Source organism: Muscardinus avellanarius (assembly GCF_963383645.1).
Source record: "Muscardinus avellanarius genome assembly, chromosome: 8".
Lineage (NCBI taxonomy): Eukaryota > Metazoa > Chordata > Mammalia > Rodentia > Gliridae > Muscardinus > Muscardinus avellanarius.
The window spans coordinates 11,328,181-11,348,872 of NC_137794.1; the positions used below are offsets into that span (position 1 = coordinate 11,328,181).

Below are 20,692 nucleotides of genomic sequence, written 5' to 3' on the forward strand. Positions count from 1 at the left end.
TAAAAAATGTACAAGCCCCGTCACAATGCCTTTAGATACAATGTTATTAAAATACATTGTTAATCATAAAAATACTTTCCTATGTACAAGGGCGCTGTATAAAGGCTAGATCTACCTCCCGGAGGGGCCTCCAACTCAGTTTCCTGCCCAGTTTATCGTTTGGTCTTCAGGCCGCACACATGGCTGAGAGCCCAGGCCCCTGCAGTTGCGTTTTCAGTAAAAGGTAACGCACTTTTCTTTCTGAAGAATGTCTAGTTGGAAGAGTCAGTTTTACTTCCGCTGTACTTTGCTTTCCGAAATCCTGATCCTAGTAACTCTGGGCATTCGCACAGTTCATTTGCAATCTGGTTACACTTCAAAATAAGGCTGTAGTTCATTTCCTCAGTTATTACACTGTCTTGCTTGTAGCCAGGATGGTTTGCAACAAACTCTCTCATCCACCTGGCAACTGTCATTAATTCTCCTGGAAAAAAAGACAATACAATAAACATGTTTTAAAAGTAAGTTGTGGCTATAAAGAAATCAAATCACAGTGTGGTGGCACATGCCTGTAATCCCTGTACTTTGGCGGCTGAGAATGGAGGATCACAGGACGGAAGGCCAGCTGTGGCAACTTAGTAAGACTCTCAGAAATTTAGCAAAACTCTCTTTCAAAAAAATAAAAAGGGATGGGGTGTTGCTTGAAGGTGGAAGGCCCTGGCTTCAATCCCAAGTACCAAGAAAAGGGAAAAATGAAATCCATATGATGTCAGTATAGCCACCTAGCAGGGGTTGGGAACGACGTGTCTTTCAGTACTGGAGAATTCCTGCTAGGGGAAGGACTGTAAGTGGCAGGTGGGCAATGTGAAGATCTCCATCTAGTTTCTCTGGCACCTGTCAGAGCTGGCTCACGGGACAAGAGTCAGCACTCGTGCACAGACCACGGGCCTTCCCCCTTGCCCAGAGGGTTAATACTACTTAGGCCACTGCTGTGAGATGCCTGGTGGGAAGGCAGGGTCCTTAGAGCAATCTCTGACCCCAGAGGTAGAGAGAAGACCAGTAAGCACAGCGAATGAAAAGGGAAGCCGAGCCATGCACCAGCCGGGGGTGATCAGCGTCTGCGCTGGTCCTGTTGCTCCAGAGGTGCAGCACAGATGCCACCAACATCAGTAAGAGCCGGCGGCTCGGGTACCAGGCACCGCATGGGGCCCTGCACATGCCTCTCCACAAAGCTAACAAAGATGGGGCCTGGGGTGTCCACTGCGGAGGCGGGCTGGGGAACCCGAGGGGCTCTGCAGGCTGTTTGACCTCCAGAGCTACTCGGCCTGCGAAAGCCTGATGCTCTACAGTGAACGCAGAGGGACACAAGTCACACAGGGGCCACACAGGCGCCGCATCTAAGATGTGCCATAGTTTACAAGCAGTAAGAAAAACAGAACAAAACACCTCCACTAAAGTGTGACCACCAGATTATAAAACGTATCTAACTACAGATTCCTTAAAATGTGAGAAAGGCTGGGCGTGGTGGCACACGCTTGTAATCCCCGCACTTGGGAGGCTGACACAGGAGGACCGTGCAGGTTTGAAGCCAGCCTCAGCTACTTAGTGAGGCTCTCAGCAACTTAGTGAAACCCTGTTTCCAAATAAAATATAAAATGGGTCTGTGAGTATAGCCTGGAGGTAGAAAGCCTCTGGGTTCCACCCCCAGTACCACCAAAAAAAAAAAAAAAAAAGAAAAAAAAAAAGTGAGAAAGTACGCATGGGCATGGCATGCTTAAAAGGCTCCTTTAAGAACTGGATGCTGTTAAGTTTACTGTTCTGCCTGCATTATGAGATTCAGAAAAGGGGGTAGAAAGCCACTATACCAGACGCTCTCTTCTTAATTAGCTTCAGGTAATTCAGAATACTACATCTGGTGTCCACGTCCACTTCCATGTTTTCAAGGTAAGAGTTCAGAATCGGGATGAGTCCAGGAAACACGCCTTCCTACAAGAAGCAGGGCGTTAGGAGCTCCCCGCCAGCAAGCGCGGCGGCAGGTGCTGGGCAGGCAGGCCTACCTTCCCGTTGATGATGGTGTCGATGCTCATGAGGGTGTACTCCTCCACGGCCAGCTCCGAGCCGTGCGGGGCCTTGCCACGGCCGTCCACCACGGCGTTGCCACCTGCCGAGGAGAGGGGGGCTATGGCGGCTGGCTGCAGCATAAACCCACCCTCGCGGCCCAAGAGTATAATACCTTTGCAGATATCTTTCCTGAAATAAAACCTTCCCTGTAAGACAGCATCTCGCTTCTGGGCTTCTTTCATGTTCTCATCAACCTAAGGGAGAAAGAGAACCAGGAAAAGTGAAAACTTCCTGCAAAGAGGCTGCAGGGCCCTCCACCCTGAGAGGCCTTCCCTCCTGACCTTCCTGGTGGACAAGAACAGGCCTGAGTCACTCACCAGGGATAGGTCTGTGCTTTTAAACCATAATGGGAGATTAAGATATTCACGAGGACATCTGTATTTCAAAGCCCTTTGTGACTGTGGTGGCTGATCCTGGAGGGCAGGTGGCTGGTCCCCTCCTGGGCTCCCTCAGGTACCTGGGAGCATCCAAGGTCCTCTTGGGAAGCCCCAAGGTCCCTTCCATGGTGTTTGTTGGGCTGAGGCTAATTAACCCACTTCGTCGTCTGGTAGTCTAATGCCATCATCCTCTTCCCCTGCAATGCAGGGGTTACCCCTTCCCTTCCTGTCCTAATTTTAACACTGTGATCCAAACTGGATTACTGGGAGGATGATACCAATTGATGGGACTATATTGAACCATTTTCTCCAACAGAAAGCCCCTAAAAATAAAGTTTAGGCTTAAGAAAAAAAGAGCATAGCCAGGCATGGTGGTGCACGCTTGTAATCCCAGCATTTGGGAGACTGAGGAGGATTGCGCAGGTCTGAAGCCAGCCTCAGCTACACAGTGAGGGCCTTTGCAACTCAGTGAGACCCTGTTTCAAAAATGAAGAATAAAAAACAGGGCTGGGGGTGTCACTTGGAGGTAGAATGCCCTTGGGTTCCATCCCCAGTAACACACACACACACACATACACACAGAGCAGGAGGAGGAAGGAGCAGGGGAAGGCTGGAACTAAACTATATACAAACACACTTAGAGCGGTCCACGCCCTTCACTAAACACATCTTTACCTTTGACAGTGGAATGAGAAAATCCAGCTTGTATGAAAGGATCACCCTGGTGAGCAGCACCACAAATACCACGTAGGCAGAGTTCTCGAAGTCTGTTAGCTGCACCTGGATGAGCGGACACGGAGACTTCAGAGACCAACGCCAGCCCCGGCCCCTCCGCAGACCCCAGCGTTCCCCAACATCTCCGCCCTCCCATCCGGGACTAAGAGCCTTCAACCACACCTATGCTCAGAAACTACCCCTCCATGGCCTTTGGACTTGCTTTTGACCAGCACATTCTGGATTTCTATTGCTTTACAATAAATTTAAAAGGCATGTGCCACCATGTCCATCTGACTTTAAGAGCTTCTGACGGAGGTCCAGGGGGTGAGGAGCAGGCAGAGCTCTCCAGCCAGCCCCGGTGGGTGTAGCGTCTCACCTCCATAGGCCGGAATTCCACTCTCCACCCAATATCCGAGTTTGGAGGCGGCGGCTTAAATCTCATTGTCTGCCAATTTGTGGACTGAATGTTCTACAAGAGAGAAAGCAGAGGATAAAATCAACTTTCCATATATTCAGGATTATATTAAGATGACTTGATGCGTAATTAGTAAAGAACATTGTCCAGGTCCAATACTTTTCGATTTACAAACACAAAATGGTACAATTTATGATTTTCTTGAGTGTGAACTGTTAGGTAAACAAAACAGCAAAGTGCTCAGTGAAAGTTAGGAGATATGTCCGCAGCACTGAAATGATTGACCAGGTTAATTTTTGTGCTGCCTATGTTTGAATTTATCATTACGAGGTGAGTAAGAAATAATTAAACACAAAAAGGCAGAATCAAAGAAACAACTAGTAAGAGTCATAAAATAAGAGTGCTTTAAATCAATTTTTAGTTTTTCTTAGTTCTTTACTCCATGAGGAAAAGCTTATGAGATTTCTTTTGTCGTTAACTCCTCAGGAACACGTCTCCTGATTCACAAAGGGGATGCATTCAAGACAGAGAAGATACCTCAAAATGGTCAGACTCATTGGCATCGTCCAGGTGTATTTTCTCTTCAAAAAGAGTCAGTGGGTCTCTAATAAAGAGATGGGCAACGTGCTGGGCCAGGAGATGGTCAAGGCCTGCAAAGACAGGTCACACGGATGACTACCAAGCACGAGCCACCTCTCCTGCGTCCGCAGCCTGAAGAGCGGCCGACGAGCCGGGGCGTGGCTGGACGTCACGGTGCTCACCTGCCAGGGTCTGTCCTAGGGCTCTACTCGCTACTCACACAGCCCTGCTGGGCACTGGTGTGGACCTAGATATAGAGCTTCAAAGTAAGTTCCTTTTGCTAAAAGTCAAGAAGATCGCACAAGCATTTGGAACTTGAAACTTTAGGAACAAGCAGCCTCATAAGAAAAGTTAGAGACTTCACACTAAAAACAGAAACCAGACCAGGAGTCAGGAAAAGCTTCCAAGCGTTTTGAAGACAAAAGGCATGCAACCAAAGCTGGAAATGTGGCAGGATGCTCACCTTCCTGCAACAGCTGCTGGTAGATTGCTTTATCTATGGTCAAATCGATGTCATTGTATTTCTCACCACACTTAGATAAGTAGCTGTCTATTGAATCATATCGGGATTTACTAATTCTGTAATTATTGTTCTTCAGTGGCTAAAATATAAAAAATCAGAATGAATGCCATAAAAAGGACCTAGAAATTAACACCCTGAACTAACTACATAAACATCCATTTTACATATAACATAATATAAAAATGTTCACTTTACTTAGACAACATGTAACAGTTTATGAATAAGACCAGAGCAGTAAAAGAGCCCTGGCAGAGAAGATGAGAATCACCCTGGGGCTCCTTTAGGAAAGCCCATTTCCCAGCTCAGTGCTGGATTCATTCATGGGGTGCAGGAGGGACCTGGGTGTGTATTTGTAAAGATCCCCATAGGGTCGGTGCCACACACCCTGCTGAAGGCTGGCTGGAGTTCACTGTGCAGACAGGAGGCACTGACCGGCCCTACTGGGCAAAGCCTGACCCTTTTCTATGGAAAAACCATCTCTGACAACAAATGACATATCCACAGCAGAAGGCATCTTCTATAAAGCACTCCTGCAGCACCGAGAAGCCAGCATTAGTACTGACTTCCCAAATAGGGAGAACGGACACCACTATTTTTATTTTTTTAATTAATTAATTTTTTTTTTGGTGGTACTGGGGTTCCCAGAAACCCTTCTACCTCGGGGCTACACTCCCAGACCTATTTTTATACATTTTTATTTGGAAACAGGGTCTCTTAAGCCAGCAGGGCTGGCTTCGAGCCTGCGTGATCCTCCTGTCTCCGCCTCCCAAGCGTGGGGATGACAAGCGTGCCCACCCCGCCCGGCTACACCGCTATTTTAAAAGAAGCCAACATAAACACAGATTTCAATGAATGATAAAAAAAAAAAACTGTCTCCTCCTATCAGAAAGAAAAATCACTTTCCCTATGTATTTATCCCAAAACAAAGATGGATTTTTAACCTGTATAATATTTCCATACATGAATAACCCACTCAAGATAAAAATTTTAGGAAGACTTAAAAATGGCAAGTGGCTGTGATAAACCGATTTCACCTGCTTGATTTTAAAGGGCTACTGAGGAAAGCCACCCCACCTCCAGTCCTCTCTCCTCCCGAGTTCTGTCATCCACAGACGCAGAGATCACTCCCCAGCGACAGTCGATGTCCGATACGTAGCCCCGGTAAAAAGGAGACGCAGCGCTCAAAGCCATCTGAAAGCAAACACAAGTTAGCATCTGCAGGCGCAGCGTGTCACACATCGAAAAGAGCCCTATGCACTCATTTTTCTGGTTAAAAAGAACCTGTTTATGTAATCCATACTGAGTTCTACCCTATGTACCTGTGACTGCCCCCCCACCCCTCCCACCCCCGGTAGAATGTCCCAGCTCTAGTTTTTATTATTCTTTATTTTGAAACAAGGTCTCACTAAGTTACAGAGGGCCTCACTAAGTAGCTGAGGCTGTCCAAGAACTGTGATGCTCCTGTCTCAGCCTCCCACATACAGGGACTCCAAGTGTGCGCCACCACGCCCAGCTGACTGCTTTTTTTTATAAGTGAAACAGACTAGTAACAACCCAAATCCATCGATTCAATTCATGTAAACCATCCACATGGTTTACATGGTGGGATGGTTTACACTCCACAGCCTGACACTTAACATGTATGTGTCTTCCTAGCAACAGGAGAGCCTACAGCTTAACTCTAAACCTGCAAACTGTTTAGTTAATTTGGGTCTCACTAAGTTGCGGAGGGCCTCTCTAAGTATTAGGCCTCACTGAGTAAGGACAGCTGAGGCTGTCCACAAACCACGACCCTCCAGTCTCAGCCTCCCAATGCTGGGATTACAAGCGTGCACCACCATGTCCGGCTAGGAAAGAAATCTTAACCAGATTTAAATAGCATACCATCAGCAAACTCTGGATATGCATTCTTTTTTTTTTTTTTTTGCCCCATTTTATTAGCCTTATTTTTTATTCTTTTTTTTTTTGAAACGGGGTCTCACTAAGTTGCAGAGGGCCTAAGTAGCTGAGGCTGGCTGCAAACCTGTGATCCTCCTGTCTCAGCCTCCCAAGTACAGAGATTATAAGCATGTACCACCATGCCCGGCTATGCAGTCTTATTTTATACAAAGCTGTATTTAAAATAAGATGTAATTTCTACTTACAACAATCGGACAGATAGTGGCCAGCTGGTCATAAAGGTATCTGGCCTCAGATATGCTGCAGGCCTGGAATGTTACCTGTTTAAGAATACAAATTATTAACAACAGAAAAAACTGCTAGCATCTTCCCTAAGCAGGAAGGTGGCTGGAGAAAAGGGGCAAGGTCATGGCCACTTCCACGATAACTGAAACAGACTAATGCAGAGAGTTTTGCTTAAATGCTGCCTTGGGGAAATCTAACTAGAAAATGGCATCTGATCACGTCTCACTGCACATGGACAATGCATGTAAATAACCACAGTCCTAAGTAAAATAAGACTAACAAGTCAGGAATGGCAAGCAGATAGCATAGTGTAGTTCAGCAACCATTTCTTCTTTTCACTTCTTTCCTTCTATAGCTTTCATCACTTCTACTGAAATTTTCCTACTAAAGGGATTTGGAGTTATTAATGAGAGTTTTCAAAGTATACTGGTGTATGATTTGAAAACTAGAGGATGGCTTAGAAGGGAGCAAGACTAAGAAGAAGACACAGTTAAAACACTGAAGCTGAAAGAGAAAAACTCAAGAAGCACTTGTGAATGCAGGCCCCAGTTACCACCGGGGAGGAAAACGATGGGAGAAAAAACAACAGGTGACCTTGGCGCTGGCTTGGGTGTCCCAGGACATGGCCATGGCATGACCGGCTCAGGGATCCAAGGGGCTGACAGACAAGGGGCCCTGGAAGTGGCTCTGTCTGAAGTGCCAGGCGGAATATGGCTCACGCTGTAAACCCAGTACTTGGGAGGCTAAGGCAAGGAGATCAAAGGTTCGAGGCCAGCCTCAGCAACTTAGCAAGACCTTGTTTCAGAATAAAAATACAAAAGAATGAGGATGTAGTTTGGAAGCAGAATGTTCCTGGGTTTGGTCTATAGTGCCCCCCAAATAAACAAATAATATAAAAAAAACCCAAACTAGACAAATTTGGGGGGAATAGTGCAAGTTCTGAAGATGGAGAGACTACGTGGAAAACCTCACATGAGGGGCAAATGAGACACTGGAAAGTTAGGTTGATTGGCACAAATCCTCTAAAATAATTACTGAACAGAAACCAAAAATAGCTCTGCCTTCTTCCGTGGGGAAGGAGAGTGGTAGCGGGCAGGAATTCCACTTGTTCATATTAGCACATGGGATAGCACTGCAAACTGAGTACGGTTTAATGTTCTCCATTACTAATATTCAATAATAACAACTTAAGTTTAGTGTTGGTGACGGAAATAATTTACATAAGACTTGGAATAATAGCAGCTAAATGAGTGTGTTTACTCTTAACCTTCTAAACCTGCTCTAGTGGTTTTAACTGCGTCTCCACTTGGCTTCAAAACAGCAGACCACGTTGTGTGACACTCACAAGAATATCTCCTGAATTATAGCTACACTTCATGTCAATGTCACGACTACAGAAAAACACCAATTTAGTGTCATTACCTTCCCAGAAAGTTTTTAAATTTTTATGTCAATGCTTAAGTTGGCACTATATTTCAATTCAAAGATTAACTATCCCTTACAGCTTAATTCAATATGGAGAAGAGCTGTACTATAGATATCAAGGAAACAGTTTAAAAGGTTAAAACTGACAATTAGGTCACTGATAATCACTAGAACAAAGGAATGAAAACTTGGAAATCAATTGGTGTGTAGTATGGATTAAAAACATAAAGTAAGAAGATGAGAACGGCAAGCAGAGTAATTATGTATTTATCTGTTGTAACCCCACTGCTGAAATGTAAGTTCCAGGTGGATCTGTTTTGCATTCACCTACTTTGTGCTCAACAAGTATTAGATTAATAGAGTATACTGAAGGGAAGAGAAGATACTTTTTTTATTTTAAAGACACTATGATAAACATTTAAAATATTTCATAGATACTAGGATAAACATTAAAGGAAGAGCTTTGACAAGATATTTAAAATTTGTCTAGTACTCAGTTTTAAAACCATATGATTTTACTGGGCGTGGTGGCGCATGCTTGTAATCCCCACGCTTGGGAGGCTGAGGCAGGAGGATCGCACAGGTTTGAAGCCAGCCTCAGCTACTTAGTGAGGCTCTCAGCAACTTAGTGAGACCCTGTTTCCAAATAAAATATAAAAAAGGTCTGGGAGTATAGCCTGGAGGTAGAAAGCCTCTGGGTTCCACCTCCAGTACCACCACCAAAAAAAAAAAAAAAAAAAAAAGATTTTATTATGTGGGAAAAGACTACCATGTTGTGAACTTACTGCTTATTCAATGATTCCTAGAGGCCCCCAAAGAGGAAAGAATTTGAATATATCTAAAATGCTTTTTTTGTTTTGTACACTGAGGCTTCTATTAATTTTAAAAAATTACTTTTGGAGCCGGTCATGGTGGCACACTCTTGCAATCCCAGTGCTTGAGAGGCTGAAACAGAAGGATCGCAGGTTTGTAGCCAGACTCAACTACTTAGTGAGGCCCTCTGCAACTTAGTGAGACCCTGTTTCAAAGTAATTTAAAAAATATAGTGCTGGGGGTATAGCTTGGAGGTAGAATGTCCCTAGGTTCAACCAGTGCTATCCCCCCAAAATTAAAAAAATAATTTTAAAAATTAATTTTAAAGCCAGGCATGGTGGTTCACACCTGTAACTCAGTACTTGGAAGGTTAAGAAAGGAGGAGCCCAGGTTGAGGTCAGCCTCAGCAACTCAACCTGAGCCTGTTTAGAAATAAAAAAATAAAAAGAGCTACAGCTTGGAGATACAATGTCCCTGGATGCAATTCCTGAACTTGCCACCACACACAAATTACCTGTGAATCTATTTTTTTTTTTTTTTGCTTTACTATAATAAAGCTTCTACTATTTCATGTAAGAGTTACAAAGCAGGGGTTTCTGTAGCTCTTTGTAGGATTCATCTCATTTGCCACATACTTTACATTATCTTTGTTCGTTAAGTACATTACTGAAACTAGACATATCATTAAGAAACAAATATTAGCCAGGCATGGTGGCACACGCTTGTAATCCCAGCATTTGGGAGGCTGAGACCAGAGGATCGCAGTTCACAGACAGCCTCAGCTACTTAGTGAGGCCCTCCGCAACTCAGTGAGACCCTGTTTCAAAATAAAAGAATAAAAAATACGGCAGGGGCTGGGCGTGGTGGCGCATGCTTGTAATCCCCACGCTTGGGAGGCAGAGACAGGAGAATCATGCAGGTCTGAAGCCAGCTGTGCTGGCGCAGGAGATTCTGTTTCCAAATAAAAAGTATAAAATAGGTCTGGAAGTGTAGCCCAGAGGTAGAAGGGTTTCCAGGAACCCTAGTACCACCAAAAAAAAAAAAAAAAAATAGGGCAGGGGGTGTCTCGGAGATCAAATGCCCCTGGGTTCCATCCCCAGACCCACAAAAAAAAAAAAAGAAAGAAAGAAAGAAAGAAAAAATATTAACCTCTTGACAAAGCTTAAATTGGAGAGATTATATATCATCATAAACAATATCGCCTACCATTAGGACTCATTTACTCATACAAATACAGTGTTTCAGAAGAATACCCCTTGGAACTATAGTAGAGCACTTGCACTGTCCTTGGTTGAACACTCTGGTTTAATATTAAACCAAAAAAAAAAAAAAAAATCACTTGGTACCCTGGAAGCACTTACACAATTTTAAAGCCAGCACTGTAAGTGCTGGAGCTTAATGGTTCACTCTAGAAATGTTTATAATTAAGATAGAAAAGCAGATATGCAGTTAAAACTCAAAGGATCTCTATTTTTAAATTAAGTGTGACCATTTATAAGGAAACTTGCTGGCCTTTTTGTTTGAAAGCCATATATCTTATACTATCTACAAATGGCAGGAAAATAAAGGAAAAAACTCCATGCTTGGACATGTTATTTAAACAAAATCAGCATGGGAAAATCTGACTCGGACATTCCATTTGGATTACACATGGTTTTAAGGATAAACAGGCTGGAGGTGCATATGTGAGAAGACGCGCGTCTGTACCGCGCTGAAGACGGGCCCTGCGCGGGGCCAGGCTTTGCTCCCGATCCCCAGGGACTACTCAGCTGAAGCCATTACAACTGGAGAAGATCTGCGTGGACAGCAGGGTACATCCTCACCTCTTCCCTTAATTTGAAATTCTCAACTTGAAAGTTCATGTTTTGTACAACTTGTACTCCTGTTACACCGTGATTTTACTCAAATTAAGGCTTAAAACAAATTATTTCTGTTCATATATGCAAGGAAATAAACATCAGCTTAGTGTAAGATCTAGAAGGGGCGTTAACATACGCCCTCCTTTCAACTGGAAACAGTCTAAAGAAGCGAAGGGCCTGCAGGACGCGGCGCCGAGGCGGAGGCAGTGCCCACGCCGCCTGCAGGCCCTGGTGCAGTGGGCTCCACTCCCCCGCGACGTGAAGGGTGAGCCCGAGCACAATCACTGCCAGGGGCATCAGTAATTCAATCAAACCCAGAAAACATTTTAAACCAGAAAACAGAGAAGGGCAATTTTACCTCCCGTGTAACTTAGCCAGGGCCAATGCAAACACAGGCTGCTAAATATTTACTCTTTTTATACTGCTAGATGACTTTGTACAAATATAAAAATTTTATGTCCAAACAACCTTTCCCCAGGATCACAAATTTACTAGAGTATTTCCCTCACGGCTCATTTTCAGAAATAAGAAATCTGAGCACGTTTAACCACCTCACTAGCCTGCCACTAGATGGCAGTAAAAATAGGCATGTAAGGAGAATGGAGACTATGGATTCTCTACGTTTGCAGTTAATTAACAACTATATACCTTTGAGGTGAACTATAGACTCTGGAATTCTTTGTCTGGAGACAGTTTCAAATAAATTCTCTAAAATAATGTCTCTGCTTTTCAGAAAGGCACACAGTTGCCATTTCAACTGGATTAAGATGTGATTTTAAAAACAAGAAACACACATATGAAGAGAATAAGTGGGCCAGGAGGCTGCCCTCCCTCTGGCTGTGTGAACAATACCTGAAGACAGCAGTTTCCCATCCCAAACCCCATGGCATCCATGTAAATGTGATCTGCTTTAGAGGCCTTAGCTGCCTCGTCATCCTCAGGAAAGGTTTCTATAAATGGCGATGGCGTGTTCTTGTCCTTAAATACTGTGTTTTAATTAGGAGGAAAAAAGAAAAGAAATGGTGAGAAAAGTCAAGGAAAAAACAACTCAACACATCTCTCCACCCTCCTCTCTGTAGACTTACTTGGTACATTGATGACAACCTTTTCTCCTCTCCTATGCCGGATATTTCTTGTTAGGGTGCTAAAACAGACAACCAGATGTCATAAATTGGTTACCTAAGGTCCACCACGTAAAAGAAGACCATATACAGACAATCAGAATGAAATACTACCTCAAACTAACCTCTAAGACAACGCTACAGAAAACGCGTACGTGTCAAGACAGTCTGCGGGGCTTTCTGAAAGAAGGCTTGCCTGCTGATCCCTCGGCGCTTGCTTGGCAGGGCCGCTCTCTCCCTGCTGGCCCCTGTGCTTCTGAGGCTCTCTGTCCCCCGGCATCTCTGAGCCCCACATTTCACTCCTCCCTTCCCCATTCCACAGCAGTTAACACTTCTCCTCCAGACCCGTGCTGTGGAACACAGCAGCACCTGGCTCTCCATGGCCGCCAACCAAGGGTTTGAAATGGGGCTGGCCCTAATTTAAAAATGCTATGAGAGTAAAACACTAGTTTTTTTAAAACGTAGAACAAAAGGGAAAGTAAGAATTTTATCAATAATTTAGAAATATTACTACACATTGAAATAATATTTTGGATATAGTAGGTTAAGTAAAACATATTGTAAAATTATGCTCAATTTTTAATTTTACTGTGGCTACTAGAAAATTCACGATTACACTTGTGGCCTGCGCTGCACTTCTTCTGGACAGTGCTGTGGTCGAGTCAGCGTAAAGCCCCTCTCTGCAGCCTGTGGTGGTGCCCTCAGTCAGAGGTCCTTGCCTTTCTCCAAGGGGGTCTCTGGTGCTACCATCTTTTGACACCTGTCACAGGCTATCTTTTCTTGCAGATGACCAATTTTATTTCTCGTTAAACACATGACAACACTTGAAGTTGGGTATTATGTTTATAAATCTTCATGACCCCCCAAAAAAGACTATATACACTTAGCAGGTGTGGACATGCTAAAGGGGTGGACAATGAGAAGTGACGGTGCCCCTAACTCTAGGTCAGGGGCCAAGCTTGGTCTAGGGTATATGAATAGCACTCAAGGTGCAAAGTCAAGGCCCGGAGGACTGTGCAGTCCCCGAGGCAGCTTAAAACCCAAGAATGAAACCACAAAGGGCTGGGGTGGGCTCAGTGTGTGTGAAGACCAGGGATGGATTCCCAGCACCCTGCCCCCTCCTGCACAAAGAAAGAAAGATGTCATTACTAACTAACAGACCTACAAGTTTATTAACAAAGCAAGAGCGTCCCCACCACCTTACACACACCGGTGCTGTACACGCCTCACCTCACTGCCATGCTATATGGAATGAGGAGATCAGATACCGGTGGGAACTTAGAAAGGGGGGAAATAGCCGGGCGTGGTGGCGCACGCTTGTCATCCCCGCGCCTGAGAGGTGGAGACAGGAGGATCGCGCAGGTTTGAAGCCAGCTGTGCTGACTTAGGAGACCCTGTTTCCAAATAAAAAAAGTAGCCGGGCGTGGTGGCGCACGCTTGTAATCCCCGCGCTTGGGAGGCAGAGACAGGAGGATCGCGCAGGTTCGAAGCCAGCCGCGCGCGCTGGCTTAGGAGACCCTATTTCCAAATAAAAATGTAAAAATGGGTCTGGGAGTGTAGCCCAGAGGTAGAAGGGCTTCCAGGAACCCCAGTACCACCAAAAAAAAAAAAAAAGTATAAAATAGGTCTGGGAGTGTAGCCCAGAGGTAGAAGGGCTTCCAGGAACCCCAGTACCACCAAAAAAAAAAAAAAAAAAAAGTATAAAATAGGTCTGGGAGTGTAGCCCAGAGGTAGGAGGGTTTCCAGGAACCCCAGTACCACAAAAAAGAAAGAACGAAAGAAAGAACAAAAGAAAGAAAGAAAGAAAGAAAGAAAGGAGAAAGAAAGAAAATAGTAGGAATAAATAAGGAGAAACTTCCCAAAAGAGATGATTATAGAGAACTGCGGCTGAGAAGAATCTGCTCGTTAAAGAGGACAGTGGCTAAACAAATGACATTAAGATGACATAGGAAATGAATAAATCAAATCTGGATGCAAGAAGCAACCATCAGGGAGCCTCGGGCTCCCGGGGCACGAGCGTATGGGCGCCGTCTTCCACCGTTACTTAGGAAAGGAGCCAGAATTCAGTCAATGCTCCAAGAGGACTCCCGGGCCAAATGACCCTTTCTCAAGACGGCAGAGAGCTGAGTGGGCTATTCAACAGAGCCATGCTCACCTGAAGCGAGGGTGCTTGTTTATTGCTTCATCTGGAAAGAAGAGGGACTTGGAAGCTCCTCCTTCGACTGGGTTGGGTTTGTACTCGGGCAGTGTGAACCCAGGACAGCCTAATCTGCAACAAATGGAAGAACTAAACAGATGGGATTGGTTTCCAGGAACTCACTGCCCATAATCTTGCCATGATTTCCATGTGTTAAAAACATCTCACTTCCAACATCCCCTTCAGAGCACAGGTTTTGTGTGTACAAGCCGGAAGTATTGGGACTCTTTACAGCCACCTCCTGGGCTTTGTCCTTTGCGTTAGGATCTTCCTCTGCGAGCCCAGAGATTACCATCAGCCTCATGCACTCACCATCTACACAGCATGAGCTCAGGGTCCTCTGAGAACTGGGCAGAGTGACTTCCTGGGTGATGTGTTGTCATGGGTTACAGGTGTTCCCCTGCTCGGCTTTTCTGCTGCACTTCTTCACTAGCTATATACTCTCAAGTTACCTTTTGAGCCTGCATTCCACCACCACTGCCCCACACTCTTGGCAGGCCTCCTGTGAACCTGCATGGGGTCTCCTGGTCTCTGCCTCTGCAGGGCCCCCTCAGAAATCCCTCAAGGTTAGGCAGTGTCTCTGGTGTCCCCAACTACCCCAGAGAGCCCTTGTGATGGGGAATGTGCTGGTATTGGAAAATTGCTTTGGTATTAATTTCAAAATGTAAAGAATAGTAAGGGCCTGGGTGCTGCCAGGCACTGAGGCAGCTTGTCATAATGCAGAGTTCCCCTCACCAAAAGTTATTAGCAAGTATACAAAAGAGTTGTAGCCTAGAGCCTTCAGATTTTAAACACAAGTTTACATAATAAATAACTTCTGGCAGATAGGCTAGAATTCCCAAGGACATGGAGGACGGCACAGGCCTTCCTCATGGAGGGCAGATACCAAGGGACTCCAGGCTTGGTTAACACATCGAGGTCTAACAAGGACTTGCATGAGATAACGGGTGGGCCACACCTAGTTGTTCAGGAGCAGAGAGAAAGACTATTGGTTAAGCAAGATGGGGAGAAAACGAATCTATAAAAACTGTTCTATGTTCAAAAAAACTTCAGTGCCTTATTTTCAAGGCACTCCACTACTTCGTCCCTCTGATCTAGTGCTTTAATAATTCTGTCCCTGCCGGGTGTGGCGGCACACACTTGTAATCCCAGCAATTGGGAGGCTGACACAGGAGGATCGCACAGGTTCGAAGCCAGCCTCAGCTACTTAGTGAGGCTCTCAGCAACTTAGTGAGACCCTGTTTCCAAATAAAGTATAAAATAGGTCTGGGAGGATAGCCCGGAGGTAGAAAAGCACATGTTCCACCCTCAGTACCACATACACACACACAAATCTGTCCCTTCTTTCTGCCTTTGTAATAAAAATTGCTTAAGTTTGCAGCAGTATAGCTCTGGCTATTTCCCCCCCTAAAATTAGCTAAGAACAAGAACCCACTGGCGGCTTGGCTCTCCATCTCACTCGTTACACCTCAAAGTCTGAAATCCAACCCTCTTATCTTACTTAACCTCAAGAAAGGCTCTAATTCCAGCAGAGAAAATTGAGGCTCCAAGTTTGTCCCTAGGTAAAGCTCAAATTCTACCTGATTTGCATTAGGCCACCCATTCTTCCAAGTAGTGGGAATTGTAAGGTCAACATTAAGTGGTCAAGGGGACAAAGACTAACCAAAGGAGAGAGGCTTGAGACCAATGGCTTGAGGGCCAAGACCAGACCACATTTTGTTCTCAACCCCACCTTCCATAGAGTGAAGTACCCTCTAACTGCAGGAGTTGCTGCTCTTATCTGGGAAGCATTTCCCAGCTCTGAGGGACCCTGGGCTTTCCTGCAGCTGTGTGCATCATTTACTATGAGCCTGCAACTTTAGAAGAAGTTCTTTAGGACAGTGACGGACTCAGTCTAGGGGACTCCTTGCTAACCGGCAGGGTAGAGGAAGAGCTTGGGAATGCACCTGTGCCAGAGTTGGCACTCAGTTCAGATACCTGAAGCAGATGGCACTGCCTTCTGCTAGGTCACTGTGTCCAGCAGCACTTTCTTCAATGAAGGAAATGTTTAAGATCTGTGCTGTCCAAACCAGTGTGGCAGCCACCAGCCACAGTGGCTGAAATGAGGCCCGTGTGACCGAGCAGCTGGAATGTTCATTTCATTTTAAGTTTAATTTAAACAATCACACGACTGCCGTGCTGGACTAATTCCACAGTACAGAGCTTTGCCTCTTTGCAGAGAGATCATTTTGTTTAAACTTAAAACATTCCTTTCTTGCTTTATCCTGTAATATAATAAAACTTTTTCATTTACTGTCCATGTAAGGGGAGGTTTCTATGAACTAATCCAATGAAAATTATTCTTGTTTTGTTTGTAAGTCCAAGAATATCCTCCCATTCTAATACATATGACTAGGTTAAAAAAATTACAGATTTGTAGACTAAAACCTATGTCTCAATTATCCCTTTGCAGTGACATAAGAAGCTAAACCTAGCCGGGTGTGTTGGCGCATGCTTGTAATCCCAGAAGTTGGGAGGCTAAGACAGGAGGATCCGAGTTTGTGGACAGCCTCAGCTACTTAGTGAGGCCCTCCACAATTTAGTGAGACCCTGTTTCAAAATAAAGAATAAAAAATAGGGCTGGGGGGTAGTTTGGAGGTAAAATGTCACTGGGTTCAATTCCCAGTACCCAATTAAAAAAAAAAAAAGCTACATCCTTTTTAGAAGGGCAAACGCCCCCCACCCCCCAAATAGAGCCATTCTCAATTAAGGTAAGAGACATGATAGGGTTTAACAAAATACTTTATTTTGTGGCCTGGAAAAAATAGCCACCACCTATCATCCCAACTACTTGGAAAGCTGATGCAAAAACCTCGTAAGTTCAAGACTCAGTCTCAAAAATGTCTGGGGATGTAGTTTAGTGGTAGAGCACCCTGGGCTACCGCAGAGTAAACAAAGAGTTACATATCCTTAAATTTTCAAATGTAAAACAAAATAGTTGTATTTTGCCACCTTTTAATCTGATCTATGGCAAGAGCCCTGACATCTTTTCTCCCCCATCCACTGGCTGATTTTGCCTCTTTGACCAATCCACTGTATTCCTCCCCATCACCCTCGCACAGGCCACCTGTCTATTCCCAGCTGGGCCCCTTGACTCTGCTTCCACAGTAACTCCCAAGTCACAGCCCTGGTGAGGGATCCCCCACCCCCCTCCCCAAGGCCTCCTCATACTTTCAGGATAACAATCAAAATCCTTGGTTAGGTGCGCACCTATAATCCCAGTACTTGGGAGGCTGAGATAGGAGGATCACAGGCTCATGGGCAGCCTCAGCAACTTAGTGAGGTCCTCTGCAACTTAGGGAGAAAATGATTCCAAATAATCAAAAAAAAGGGCTGGGGATATGGCCCAGAGGTAGAATGCTCCTGGGTTTAATCCCCAGTACCCCCCAAAGTTTTTGGTTACCTGAATCTGGCACACCAACCCCCTGCCCAGCCTCCACCCACACGTGCACTTCATCCGCAGGCTCCTGGCCACACCAGCTACCTTGCTTTCTTCTGGTTCCCAGTAGGCTTGGGCTTTCCTGGCTTGTCTCAGGACCTGGGTATATGTCCTTCCCTCTCCCTGGGACATTCCCCTGCTCCTCACTACTGTGAAACCCCTCCTAGAGCTCTGAGGATCACTCCATCCATCCTCCTAAAGAAGCCTTCCCTCCTCCACCCCAGAGGCCACCGGCAGCCACACCACACTTGGGCTCTATGTCTCCCCTCACACCCATCACATGTGTGGGGTCTGGTCATTGTCTTGCCCCATTCCCACAGAGCAAAGCCTGTTCCCACTCGTGACGGCATGCCCATACTCATGGAGCAGGCGCTCAGGGCCTAAACCAAAGGCATCAGGCCGGAGGACAATGCCAACACACACCAGAACACCTTCACCCAGCTGGGCATTTTTAATTCTGGTGGAAAAGAGGATGCCATGGAATGAAAGAATCACCAAAAAAAAATAAAAGATAAGATACTTCTCAGCTGGGCATGGTGGTGCACACTTGTAATCCCAGCACTCGGGAGGCTGAGACAGGAGGATCACGGTTCGCAGACAGCCTCAGCTACTTAGTGAGGCACTCTGCAACTCAGTGAGACTCTGTTTCAAAATAAAGAATAAAAAATAGGGCAGGGGTATAGCTCAGAAGTAGAATGCCCCAGGTTCCATCCCCAGTTCTGCAAAAAAAAAAAAAAAAAAAAAAAAAGAAAAGAAAGAAAAAGAAAAAGAGATACTTCTCTAAGCAGTTTTGTTTGTTTTGAAACAGGATCTTGCTAAATTGCCCAAGGTAGCCTTAAACCTGCACTCCTAGCTGGGCGTAGTGGTGCACGCTTGTAATCCCAGCATTTGGGAGGCTGAGACGGGTAGATCATGGTTCACAGACAACCTCAGCTACTCAGTGAGGCCCTTTGCAACTAGTGAGACTCTGTTTCAAAATAAAGGATAAAAAATAGGGCAGGGGGTATAGCTTGGTAGAACTCAAATGCCCCTGAGTTCTATCCCCAGACCTGCAAAAAAACCCTGCACTCCTCCCGCCTCAACCTCCCAATCAGCTGGGGTTACAGGTGTGTGCTCTGCATCTATCCTTTAGGTATTTGATGACTGACTTAAGTTACAACTTCTGTATTTAAAGTAACAATGGAGATCTGAAAAAAAAAAAAATTTTCCCTGCTGGACAAAATGCAGGCCGGTGCCTGAAGTCTTAGCAAGGCTGGAAGAGCACTGGAGTCTAGGCATTCGAGACTCCATCTCAAAAACAGACAGACAGACAAAAAGAAATAAATAAAGAAATAAAACACAAAATTCTCATTTAAATGTCCTTCTCAGAGCAGTTGTACATCTCAGAATGCCTGTGTTCATTACAGACATTATCAAAAGAAAAAAAAAGGTCAAAAAAAAAAAAACAGTTCAAAGTGTTCTAGGCTATGGAAACTAACCCCCAAGCTCTTTTAAACTTTGAGAAGAGCATACTTTCACAATCAGACCGATATCTAACACAGATAAGTGAGGTTTATGATTAGACAGAACTGCATTCTTACACAGAGGTGCTATGCTTAACAGGCAGAGTATTCAGGTACCTTTTCTAAGGTGAGAACATAATTTCACTATTTATATTTACCTTTAGGTATTTCTGGTGGTGACTAGATTTTATGACAAACCCTACATCTTCTCAGCACAGCATCCCCTAGCGGCTCCTCCTGTTCACAGCTGACAGGTACCCCAGTACAGTGGGGCCCAGGCGGCCCTGATGTGCTCCAGTACCTCTGTGATAGGCTTTCAGTTTAGATGGAGTGCATTAAGCATCCTACCTATTAAACACTGTAAAAATGCAGTTCTAAAGCTGGGTGTGGTGGAGCATGTCTGTAATCTCAGTAACCTGAGAGGTTGAGACAGGAGGATCGCAGGTTCGAGGCCAGGCTCAGCAACTTAGCAAGACTGTCACCTGCTTAGCAAGACCCTGTTTCAAATTTTAGAAAGGGGAATGGGACTGGGAGTGTGACTCAGAGGTAGAATACCCCTGGGTTCAATCCCCAAGACGTACATACGTACACACACACACACACACACACACACACACACACACCCAGAGTTCTACCCAATCATGAAGTCGACGTGTCTGTGCTGGTACTGTCAGGCTGTAAAAGTATGCTCATCTCCTCAGAGCTGAGAACACTTGGTTTCCAGAGCCAGAGCACCTTGATACATGCTAGCGGGCAAATGCTCGTTTTTCAAAGTGCATGAGAGAGCAGCCACGACAGTCAGTCACAGGGCCTCAGACCTGCTCGGCAGACACGTGCTTCCTCACGCTGCCAGTCACGGTGCTGTTCCTACGCTCTCTCCTCCCGAGCTCCCACGTGGGGCACAGGCTCAGCATGGCCGCCACCATGCAACTGCTGCGCGGCTCTAAGAAGTCTACCAAATGCAGCACCTAAGTACGAGCCGTCTGTGAAGTATGAGAATTAGAGGGGGAAGGACTCAGGTGGCGACTTGTTCTCTTAATAACTTACAATTCCGATGCACCTGCTAGGTCGCATCACCATAGGAACTAACCTGGGAAATGACGTTATTGTGCACAGAGCCTGGTTTTCCTCTAATACGGAAGTAGCCTCCTGCCGGCGTTTTCTCATGTTGTCCTCGACTGTGTTGAACTCGGACATGGTTCCTCCATAGGGCTGTCCAGGCGTCCCCTCAATCATGTAACTCCCATACTCTGGTCTCCAAAGGGTAGGATGGCTATGGAAAAACAGCTTTAGTTCCATCTTGTTCTTTTGCTGTGGTCTACTTTTTTAGAAGTTTTTAAGTTTTCAATTTAACAAAGCTAAAAAGTCCTTTAAAAGGATGTTAATTTTCTATAACTCTTCA

At 45.2% G+C, this 20,692-nt stretch overlaps 1 protein-coding gene across 1 annotated transcript in view; it reads right to left on the minus strand.

Moving 5' to 3' along the window:
* Window positions 1-251: 251 nt before the first annotated feature.
* The window catches only part of GCLC (glutamate-cysteine ligase catalytic subunit), a gene marked incomplete at both ends in the record, with an annotated part of 44,697 nt that continues 24,256 nt past the window's right edge, over window positions 252-20,692 (minus strand). Inside the window, 13 exons of the mRNA XM_080700065.1 lie at window positions 252-463; window positions 1,845-1,965; window positions 2,037-2,294; window positions 3,153-3,257; window positions 3,571-3,663; window positions 4,147-4,259; window positions 4,652-4,790; window positions 5,786-5,902; window positions 6,856-6,930; window positions 11,845-11,978; window positions 12,078-12,136; window positions 14,269-14,382; window positions 20,381-20,563. Coding sequence (XP_080556191.1) covers window positions 252-463; window positions 1,845-1,965; window positions 2,037-2,294; window positions 3,153-3,257; window positions 3,571-3,663; window positions 4,147-4,259; window positions 4,652-4,790; window positions 5,786-5,902; window positions 6,856-6,930; window positions 11,845-11,978; window positions 12,078-12,136; window positions 14,269-14,382; window positions 20,381-20,563 — 1,723 coding nt within the window. The remainder of the gene's footprint in view (window positions 464-1,844; window positions 1,966-2,036; window positions 2,295-3,152; window positions 3,258-3,570; window positions 3,664-4,146; window positions 4,260-4,651; window positions 4,791-5,785; window positions 5,903-6,855; window positions 6,931-11,844; window positions 11,979-12,077; window positions 12,137-14,268; window positions 14,383-20,380; window positions 20,564-20,692) is intronic.